Source organism: Mirounga leonina, unplaced genomic scaffold, assembly GCF_011800145.1.
Source record: "Mirounga leonina isolate KUSES-001 unplaced genomic scaffold, KU_Mleo_1.0 Mir_199, whole genome shotgun sequence".
In the NCBI taxonomy this organism is placed as follows: Eukaryota; Metazoa; Chordata; class Mammalia; order Carnivora; family Phocidae; genus Mirounga; species Mirounga leonina.
In genome coordinates this window covers 4,327,831-4,339,124 of record NW_023270498.1, presented here as the reverse complement: position 1 = coordinate 4,339,124, position 11,294 = coordinate 4,327,831, and the positions used below count along the sequence as shown (strand labels likewise).

The 11,294-nt window shown below is 48.5% G+C and overlaps 1 protein-coding gene across 7 annotated transcripts in view; it reads right to left on the bottom strand.

Annotated features, from left to right (window-relative positions):
• The window catches only part of IKZF1 (IKAROS family zinc finger 1), a 94,864-nt gene that overhangs the window by 10,765 nt on the left and 72,805 nt on the right, over positions 1 to 11,294 (bottom strand). For 4 of the 7 annotated variants that reach the window (XM_035026473.1, XM_035026477.1, XM_035026474.1 and 1 more), the window contains 3 exons: positions 10,897 to 11,064; positions 6,668 to 6,793; positions 2,124 to 2,258 (listed from right to left, as the gene is read on the bottom strand). In XM_035026473.1, the coding sequence (XP_034882364.1) occupies positions 2,124 to 2,258; positions 6,668 to 6,793; positions 10,897 to 11,064 (429 nt within the window). The remainder of the gene's footprint in view (positions 1 to 2,123; positions 2,259 to 6,667; positions 6,794 to 10,896; positions 11,065 to 11,294) is intronic. The other 3 variants (XM_035026475.1, XM_035026479.1, XM_035026476.1) reach the window with 2 other exon arrangements.

Below are 11,294 nucleotides of genomic sequence, written 5' to 3'. Positions count from 1 at the left end.
CGCCCACTGTGCACCGCGCCCCGCCCACTGCGCCCCGAGCCCCGCCCTCTGCGCACCGCCTGTGAGTGCTGTGTTCTCACCTAGACCACTGCGACTTGAAATCCCATCCCAACAGCCTATTCTGTGCTCAGGACCTTGTTCCCACTCTGCTCAGGAAATGCAGGGTCTCCCTCATTCCCACAGTCTAAGAGCGCACATTTATGTGGGTGACTCCCCACAGGGTCTCCAGCCAGTGGCTTGCAAAAGTGTTTTAAACTGGATCCTTCTTTCCCTCAACTCTCCCACCCCAGCCTGTGGCTAGCCTCTCAAATCTAATCAAATGGAGGCTTAAGTGCAAGACGGAGGCTGGAGCCCCAAGAACTTGGCCTCTCCTTGGTCCTCCCCCCTTCCTGCTGTCCCATCTGTCCTCTGGAACCCCAGGCCTCATTAACCATTAGCACCATTCTAGACCCACGCTCTCCCAACACACATTTTCCAGGCTCCCATGTGGCCTCTATACCGGAAAGCCCTTGAAGATGAGCAGATCAAAACCAGAACTCTATCTTTTTCCAGAAACTGGCTTTACCATTTCTCTAAATGGCATCCTCCTCTCCTACCACCACCTGACTCATGGCTTCCACCCCCCGAGTCCCTGCCCTGACCCCCACGCCCCTCACCAAACCCCTCTGTTCTCTGCTCCGTTTCCTCTTCCTTCCCCGCCACCACTGGCTCTCTCCTTTTCCAGTCAACTTCTGGTACTTGTGGTCTGGTTTTCTAACAGGTGGCTCCCATCAAAAATATGCCAGTGCTTTTTCCTGCCTCCTGAGTTAAGGAGACATTTCCCACCTTGGCATTCAAAGGCCATTGATTCTGTGGCTAGAGCTTACTGGGACTTAACTTTTCTTGCTTCCCTGAGGGCACATGAATTAGCCTGGAACACTCCCTGCTCCTAGGTCAGGTCCCACATGTCTCCTCCCCGCCCCAGCCCCTACACCCGGCGTCACCATGTCCCTGTACTTTTATGTCTGTTTAGAATCCTGTCCCTTTCTTCCACTATTAATAATGTGCTGAAATCCTAGTCCCCTGTCAAGGTCACTATCAGCTTCGTGAAACTTTCACTAATCATCATCTTTCCTGACCATGACCCTCCCCCACGGTCCTCTCTTCTGACAATGACCCTCCCCCATGGTCCTCTTTCCTGACCATGACCCTCCCCTGTGGTCCTCTTTCCTGCACATGACCTTTCCCCCAGCGTTCTCTTTCCACGTTATCCTATTGATAATAGTTGACCTTTACACTAAGGGTTCTAAATGTTCTCACATCCTTGATGTTAATTTATGTTCACAGAGCCCTGTGAGGTACATAAAGAATGGAACCAAGTCTCGGAGAGGTCAAGTAATGTCACCCAGGTGATAGCATTAACACGTGGCTGTGTGCTGACACCCTCAGGTTGGGACCCAAGCCCAGGGCATTTCCACTCTTACACTGAGCTAATTAGGTATCATTCTTCCTGCACTTGCAGTGTGTGGCCTGATGAGGGCTGCTGGTGGATCTGTCTACCATCTACACTGGACAGCGAGCTAGAGGAAAGGGCCACCTTGCTCTTCCCTTTATCCCTCAAAGCACCTGGCAGGGGCAGAGATTCCACGGTGAGCACAGCGATGTGGCTGTGCTCCCTCTTCCCTGGGTCCTTCTCAGGGGCCAGCTGCTGTGCGATTCAAGGTAGCTCATGCAGGGGGCATTATGAACTTCTGAGCATCTGCAGCTCAGCAGGGGTGCTCAGGCAGCAGGTGAATCGGCTGTGTGGGGATCTCCCCCAGCCACGCTGGGCCCATGTTCTCGGCCCTGAGCACACTGACCCGGCCACCCCTGGAAGCACACAGGTGTCCACAGGCAGATCTCCTGGGTGCCCAGGACTCTGTAAGCCCACATCTAGGAAAAATTGCCCGGATAAGACTTCTTATGTGCAAGAAGTCTATTAGAAAAAAATCCAAAATATTTAAGACACGGTAAGCCTGCCGATGTTTGCTTTTTAAAAAAAAATGAGATGCTTTTTCTTTCTCCTACTCTCAGCTAATGGCCACCCGAGTCTAAAGCACCCGCGTAGTTGTTTTTTTAAGAGACAGCAAACATTGGACTCTTACCAACAAATTTCTGAGGCATAGAGCTCTTACGTTTGGCGACGTTACTTGCTAGTCTGTCCAGCACGAGGGATCTCTCTGATCCTATCTTGCACAGATCTTCTGCCATCCCACTCTGATTAGCTTCTTCTTTAATGACTAAAGTCAAAGACAGTTAGAGAGGCCAGTTTAGAAACGCTTACAGTTGAAAGAATTTGGTCGCGTCCCGCGCTAAATCTGACATTTGTTAAGCGCCTACGAGAGCCAGGCCCTTCGTAGGAGGGATGATGATGATGATGACGATGATGATGGTGATGATGATGATTTCTAATCTCCCCAGCAACTCTGCCAGGCAGACAGAGTCTGCCCACAGCCACCTGCTAATGACACCTGGGGACCGCACGTTATCTCCCACAACCAAAGAAAACAAGCACTGTCACCAGAAGCTGAATGTGATTAAACACTTGTGTCCCTCTGATGAGTCCTCCTAACTTTTCAAGGGCTCCCAAATCCACTACTCATCAGCTGGCTGAGAATCCAAGAATTGTCAGAGCTGGAAATGATCTAAGGGTCCGATGCCATCGGCTGGCACAGTGAAGTGAGATGCAGAAATGCGATAGAGAATCCTGACAACACGGGGGTGGGGGGAAGAATCCAGAGCTCCTGATCCCGGAACACACAGCAAACTCTGGAAAATCAACACCTTCTAACTGCAGAACACCTAGACCCTGCAGGGTAAGTGTTGACCTAGGGAGTATTTCTAGCCCTGTCTTTCTCTACATTGTTTCTTTCCATAATTGAAGAGACAACTTTGTATCCTGTGGAGTCCATCCATATTCTAGTTTTTATGTTGGATGCTTGGAAATAGAACTCTTTCATGTGCCTGCAATGTATCCTAATGTACGAGGAGCTGAAAATGTCAGTTATATTCCAAATAGCTATTCAATCTTTCCAGCACCATTTCTGAATGGTCCACCTCAATCCCACTGCCGTATACCTCCTCCTGCTTTCTCAGATACGACACGCTGATTTAGCACAAGACCTGTAGGCTTATCCACTCCTATTCTCGATTTCTGTCTATTCTTCAAAGAGCTCCACATTAGCTGCATGTGAATACAGCACTAGACATTACTCTTCCTTTTTGAAAATGCCAATCCCCTCCTCTGTTCTTCTAGATATTCCAATACGATTTACAGACACATTTTATGTGAAAACCATGCCTTGATTTGGGAAGACACATGCCTGCAGTGTCTGGCCCTCCCCCTCTCCACCTCCCACCTTTGCTTTCTGGCCCCATCATGGTGAGACAGCTGTCCTCATTATGTCCTGAGCATTGCCTGCAAAGATGATTTCTAAGTGTTTGAGGTCTTCATTGCTATTATGAAGACCATTTTGGAAACACATATTTCAAATTGGTTATTATCGCTGGTATATGCAGTTTTTTAACATTGGAAATGTGTGTTTGCTATTCGATGGGCAAACATAATAATCTACACCCTGATTTAGATGAAGGCTACATACAAAACCCACACAGCCCAATTCCAGTGGTTGTACATTTGACCTATCAAGCTCATATGCTTCCTCACATATCCCTGCTTCTCCGCCAAGCCCCAACCAGGACCCCTGCAGAACTTCAAGTGGAGTTACGTCCCCAACGGGCCACAGGGCCTCCTGACAGCAGAGATGCTCAGAGTCATCACAGTGAGGGACAAAGGAGTCCAAAGCTCCCAGGTCAGTGGCTACCCCGTCTTCGATGCATTTTCCCCTAAGAGCTTGTAACACGATTTGTGTACCTGATGGATCATCTTCCAAACGCTCAAGAGAAACTTACTTTTTCCATGAGGGAAATTACAACAGAGGACCAACAAGCCTTTAACTAAATAAAGTTATATTCAGAAAAATTAAACTTTCCCACATCCTAGCTAAACTAGGCTTTGTTTTTACAGAATCCCAAAGAATGGCCCCAACCTATGGGGATTGAAGAGGGGGGGGCTGTCTGGGTGTCCATCTGAGCACCGAAGGGGCTGGTCTCGGGCGCCGTGGGAAGGACAGGGCATGAGAAGGCACAGGTTCGGCCAGACCTACCACAGCAAAGCTAAGTGAGCAAGGACCACCGGCCAGACCTACCCACACCCCAGCAGCCCAATGCCTGCCCTCTGAATCCCAGATGTCAGCTTGTAGGACTAGCACTGAAGTGCTTTTATGGATTCCCTCCACACCCCGAGTTCCTTCACTGCACACAGGAAACCTTCTTTATCTCCTGAACACAGGAACATAAGGACACATCACTGTGGTATTCCTAATGATCTGATCACCGAAGGGAACAAATTAGCATTTCAACACGGAGGTGATTCTGGCAAGAGGGTAAGATATATCGCGGACATATAAGCTCACGGACATAGACAGCCAAGAGAGGAGACCAGTCAGGTGTCAAAACTTCAGTGACTGACATTTGTATGTTCACATGAGTGCGTGATGCATGTCGATGCTCCCTAAGGCTCTCTCCTCTTTCTCCCAGAGCCTTTCTGCGAGGTTGGCCAGGCCAGAATTATCACTCCTACTTGAGAGCCCAGGGTTGCACTCACAAACAGATTCAGAGATGCAACCTGAACCCAGGTCTTAGGGACACAGAAGCTGCTCTCCTCTGGATCAGCCTGGGCTGACTTCCTAACGCGTTCCTTCAGTAACAAAATGGCAGAGAAAACCAATGTGCTCTGTGTCTCTTGTTCATTTTGTCTTAGAAATTCCATGTGTATGGTTTTAAAGGAAATTCAGATCACTGTCCTCAAAGAGGGCTCAGTATTGTAGATAATAAATTGCAGCAAATATCTGTTGGGTAGATAAATGGCCTATTTAAACATGGATCAGTCCATTTTGGAAATATATATTTCAAATTCGTTCTTATAGCTGGTATATGCAATTTTTCAACATTGGAAATATCTGTTTTTCATTAAATGGGCAAACATAAAAGCTCACACCCTGACTTACATGAAGGATACACACAATATCCATAAAAACCTAATCCCACCGGTCGTATGCTTGACCTATTGAGCTAATACACTTCCTCACATGTCCCTCCTTCTTGGCAAAGCAGGGCACGATGGCACTTACTTCCAAGATCCATTAATTTATTTTTGGCAGGAAAACACAATGTCTGAATGTTTAGATGTTATTCTAAAGGAGCATCATCCTCCTCTCATCCCTTAGACACCACCTTGGGGTTTGGCCACAAATTGATGACTATTACATTGTTACTACTGTTTTAGTACCTAATTTCCTCTCTTCTAGTAACCCTCAATATCTTTCCATTCTAGAAACAGACCTCAGACTTTGGAGAAGGCTAACTGAAAATGTAATGGGATCTCCTGATTTTACAGGTGAGAAGAGTAAGGCCCGGGGAGATCAACAGTCAGCCCCTAGATCAACAGCTGATGGGTGGGGAAGGCAGCCCTAGAACCAGGGAGCTCTGGCCATGTAACACGCTGCCCATGGGTGCCAAAACCATTCGATTCTTAGAACGCCTTTCTGACCATTTGTCTCTCCTGCTCTCACCTGTCCTTAGTCTGAGTGCTCTTGAACTTACTCGGTGCCGCTCAACCATACGCTCAAAAATGGTTAAGATCCTAAGTTGTCTGCTATGTGCATTTCACCCTAATAAAAATCCAGTAAGTGACCACATAAAATTTAAAATGATAAAAGTGATCTTCATGTTCCCTGGTCGATTTCCTTTATGAGCCATTCATTCAAGTCAGATCGCTGAATGAGGTTTTAAAAAATTTTCAACTCTTAATTTAACTTCTGCTCCTGGGTCCGATGATGAGCTTTCCCTTGGCGGCACCAAGCAAGCGGTGTTTTGAAAGAGGTTAGCTTCAGTTGATCTATTCATAAATTTATTATGTCTTAAAAAGTTAGAAAGGTGCCTTTTATCCCACCACCGTCCCTCTGAGTAAATTCAGCCTCCTGCAAATTCAGCCATCTGTTTACATCCTTCACTTTACATTATCTAAGATCAGAGTCAAACGCTACCTCGTGATGGGGTGCTGCAGAAACATCAAGGCTCATAAGGAAAAAAGCAGCCTTTCCTCGAAATCTGTGACAGCCGCAATCCTCTGGACTGTCAGGGTTTTCCAAGGAGCTCACCTGTTCCAGGCAGGTGCCAAAGCCTGAAAGCTTTTATTCGATCAACTTCATGAAAAAATAGTTTTTCGAACAAGACTTCACATCTTATTTTGATTACTAAGCACAAAGAAGCAATCGATACTCCAAAATTTTTTTAAAAATTACCAAAAACCAAGAAAACCCCCCAAAATTTCAGGGGTCACTATTGTCTTAGATGCTTCCCCAGCTTTCAAGAGGGAGGGGTTCAAGGTCAGGCTCTCTCTGGTGAGATGAGAGCTTCAAAAGTCAGGAAGCACAGTTAGCTCCGGTTGAAACCATGCCGTGTTAGTGGCCAAAAACATCCGTCCGTCCCGGTGATGGTGATGTGCACACCTGCGCGTTCTGTGCCCGGAGCTGTGTGTCCAGGGCCCTTCTTCCCCGCGGGCTGGGGAGGGAATGCCAGCGCTTACCTGGGTACAGCGTGCCTGGAAGACCCATGCTTTGCAAGTAGTTGTGACAACGCTCTTTATGTTCCTCTAAAGAGCTTCGCTGTTTATAGCTTCGGCCACAATATCCACATTTGTGAGGTTTACCAACTGCAGAAAACACAATTGAGTTCAAGACCCCAATTAAATATTGGCCATATGTGTAATGGGGATGCATGCAATACAATCATTATCAAAAATCAAAAAAAAAAAAAATACCCCTCTACTCTTGAGAGCTAAAAGCCTTATGGACTCAGTCAAAATTGCTAAATTTAAAAACGTTAGTGCCCACAGGTTTCTTTGATTGTACCAAGAACTCCTGTGAGTTTTGTTTCATCTTAATTTGCCCACAGTCCTAACTACCAAATTCTCTTGGACTTCAATCACTTCTTCAACTGGAGGAAATGGGCCACTGCCGTGTGATCAGGTAGATGCCCAACAACTGGGCGGAGACGTGAGGAATGCATCTACACTGTGGGCCAGGTCTGGCATGACACTGGGGACAGATCCAAATGCAGCCAAAGTGGATTAAATTCCAGGATACTAAACTGGATAATTTGAGGTCTCTAAGAAACCACAGTGGATAGATATACATTAATGAAATGAGCATTCCTTTCCAAAATGTATTTCCTTGTTCTAGTTTAGAGAAAGCTCCGCATTCTCCCCAAAAAGTTAAGGATGACTTGGTTTCGAGATCAGCCCTTACCAACAGAACTTACTATGAAGATGCAAGTGTTCTCCGTCTTCGCTGTCCAACGTGACAGCCACTGTGCTGTTCAATATGGCGGCCACCAGCCCCACATGACTACTGAGCTTTTAAAGTATGGCTAGAGTCACCAAGGACTGAAGTTTTGATTTTGTTTAAGTTCAGTTGACTAGACTTACAATTTAAATACCATATATGGCTAGTGGCTACCCTATTAAGCAGTGTGGTTCTGTATGATGGGTTTGGTTCTTCCTGAACTTTATTGAGCGGTATTTTTGGGAAAGAAGATTAGCACAAACAAGTTCATATCATGCCTAAGCTTAAAGACTTTAATACACAGCAACTTAAGAGATGAAATAAGTAAAGTATCTTTATTTAAATGGCAAATATAAATTTCTATCCTCAGACCAGAATCTTCTCTGACTTCCTTCTTACGTTGTTAGATTTCACAGATTTGAATGCATGGTATAAAAATCAATACCATCCAAATAGGAATGTTTGGTAAAAAGGTTTAACCAAAGCTTGTACTGGTTCAGTCTCTTCTTTAGGTGAATAGAGGCAATGGTTTAAGAAGACTAAGACAAAAAAACAAAATTTGACTTCTGGGACATTTAACAGAGGAAGAAAAGGATGGATCTTTATCTGTAGAAAGTTGTATCACTAATGTCAGGAAAGTAACACTGAAATATACAATGTTGCCTAAAATTGCACATTTTATTGAGTGCCACCTTTAGAAATTAATAGGATATAGATAACCCGTCAATGCCCTTTCCTAGAAAAGCTATCACTTAAGCAAATTCATGTACATATGGCATGGTGTCTGAATATCCATTTTTCTAACTATATGATTGCTTTTAACTCTGGAACATAAGAGATATGTTCACAGTAAGAAACCAAACTAAAGTATACCTTGCATCACAGCCCAGTATTCTGAAGGAAAGAAAGACTCTGGCTCAGCTCTCAACTCCGAAAAAAAGCAGTGAGGAACAAAGCGGGATGTCTTCCCTACCTTGCCAGACCACTTGAGCCCTCCTCTTATCAGTATGGGACACATTCTATGCCTATATCACTACGAATGTGTTGGTCTTTGGCACCTCAGGCCACCACCAGTGGCCAGGGAAAGCTATGAGGCTGATCATGGCTTTCGTGGAATGGGGGGAGTGGCCCCATTTGGGTATTTTCTAAGAGTTGTGTGTCAATGGCACTCTTAGATGCCAGAATCACCAGCAGCCCTGGGTCAATGGTACAGTGTTAGCTACTTGCTCATCACTGCATCCATAGCAGAGTCTACTACTCTTATATATAATTACTCAAGTCATTGGCCATGCTTGGAGCAGGATACCATCATCACACCTTGAAGGAAATAAGCAGGCATGGGGCCAGAATAACCAAAAGTACTGTATTAGATGTTCCAAACTTCATAATAGGTAGGAGAGCAAAGAGAGCGGCATCCCTTTGAGTTTTAAGGACCGATATGCAGGAGAGATTTCTGTTGCAAATCAGAGTCACTGGGGTTGACGATGACGTGGTTGGTGTCACCTAGGGATGAGTCTTTGTGTTTTCCACCTGCATGGAGTTGTGCTTCCTACCAACCCCGATGCAGTCCTGTTGTCAAGTGCGCTGATGCCCACTTGACCTGCATGAATGATATGTGTGAAGTTCCTTTGTCCCAGATCACCTGTTCGGCTCTGCACACCACCGGTATCATGGTCATATCTGAAGCCTTGCATTTAGTTCCCCAGACACCTTCACTTCTAGGGGGCAACACACATGCTCCTCATTACTGACACACTGTAAACACTGTAAGATGCTCATTGTCATCCTCCCATGTTGGGGGAGCCATCTGTTCAACCTGTCCCCTGCAGCAAAACCCTCCCCAGCCGTCAGCATGGACCCCTGTGGGGGAAGGGGTAGCATTTGGGAGTCTCCTCCATGTTCACTACCAGGAAGGAGATCAGCATGGGGAGGAGATGGCTTGGCTGGACCCCGACAGGGTACTGGCACTCCCAGGGCACCTGTGACCACCCCCCTAGCCTCCTCGTGAGCTCCTGCAGGCACTGCTCTGGGAGAAAGACGATGTTCCCCACAACACTGGCTAAAATGCGTACCACGCCTCCTTCTGGGGTCACTTACAGGATTACACATTCACGTGGAACTTCTCTGAAGGTAAACCTCAGAAACTCCCCTTTTGGTGTGGACTCAAGCCCCTCCATCTATTGGAAGTCTCTCCTGAAGCCTCACATCCTACCCTGGAGACTGGCTGTCCCCTCCCTGTGCTCCCACCGGCCCCTCAGACACTGTGTCAGCACACTGGTAACATGTTGGCACTTGGCTGCTTCCCACCAGCCTCCTCCACAGAGAGAGGGGCCCCTGGGTGCTCTGTAAATGCTCAGTGACAAAGGAAGAGGCACAGGGAGAGGTCACTAGGACCTCGCCACTAAGTACACTCATCACATTTGGGAAGGAGACAGTCTGATGCTAGGCACGCATTCCCAGAGACGCAGCATCCCTGCCCCTGGGGGACAGCGAGGCCCTGGAGATGTTGGGGGGCGGGGGGAGCTGGTCTGAAGTCTCTTCCTCCCCGGACAGCGCCCTGCTCCAGAGAAGTCGCTGACCAGCCGATGGTCTGGATGATGAGCTCTGGGAGGGCAGGGGTGAAGTATCCCTGCTGGACAGAGGGCCCCTCTCTGTTCCTCTGACCTGCAAGACCATGGGGCCCCCTGATGGGATAGCCAGGAAGATTCCTCAGGAGGCAGAGACTGAACCCAAAGGTGGATGTGTGCTTCGTAGGCTGGGAGTATTTTGGGAACTGTCAAGCGTTTGTGGTAATCATGCTCCGAGTCTCCGGATTATTCGACGTGCGTTTGCTAAAATCTGGTAAGAGCCCCAGAGTGGCCTGTCTGCTGAGGCCTGCCTGGATTCGGGCACGAGTTAGGCTGGGGCGCAGAGAGGGGGGCGTGTCCCCGGGGGCACAGGCGTGTCTCCAGTCAGGACGGAGGGCGGCAGGCCCTGCTCACCTTCTCTCTCAGCTTTGCAAAAAAACCTACGCCAGCGACAGTGACCGCGCCGGGAGTCCCCTGCCTAAAGCAGTAATACTTGCGGCCTGACCATTAACGTGAGGAAATGCACCTGGGAATGTTCCGGGTGTTAGCAGCGCGCCGGGTGAAAGGAGAGCTGGAAGAATCCTGCAGAAGGGCCCCACTTACCTGAGGACCCCGGGAAGACGAGGTCTCCCTGGAACGAGTCTCCATAAAGCGGGACTTGTGCGCGCGCGCCCCCACCCACATCCTCTGCCCCGCGGGGGAGTCCGAACTGGGGGGCCAGGGCAGTGCTGCCACAGTCCCGGGCGGGTGCGTGGGGAGGCCCGATTGAGGGGGGGCTGTGCTGGGGATCAGGCCCAGACCTTGGGGCGGGCGGGTGGGGGGGGGCCCCCGCGGATGCGCGCACACACAACACGCCACGCGCAACCCGGGCCGGGACGCCCGGCACCTGCGCCCCGAGGACCTACCGGAGTGCGTCCTCAGGTGGCCCGTGAGGGCGTCCCGCCGGCGGCACGCGTAGTTGCAAAGGTGGCACTTGAAGGGCTTCTCCCCAGAGTGCAGCTTGATGTGCCGGAGCAGGTTGCCCTTCTGCGTGAAGGAGGCCCCACACTGGTTGCACTGGAAAGGCCGCTCCCCTGGGAGGAGGAGGAGAGGGATGGGTGAGAACAGAACTCGGCGCGGGGACAAGAGGAGGACCGGAGAGGAACTGGTTTCCCACGGGGCCCGGTGACTTCCACCGGCTGCAGGTTTGATAGAACATGAGGCTTTCAGACTAAACCTGCCAGCTCCTTAACGCTTCACTGGTTGGGTCAATTTGATCTGAAAATCTAATTTTTTTCCCCTAAATCAGAATGGCACATCACAA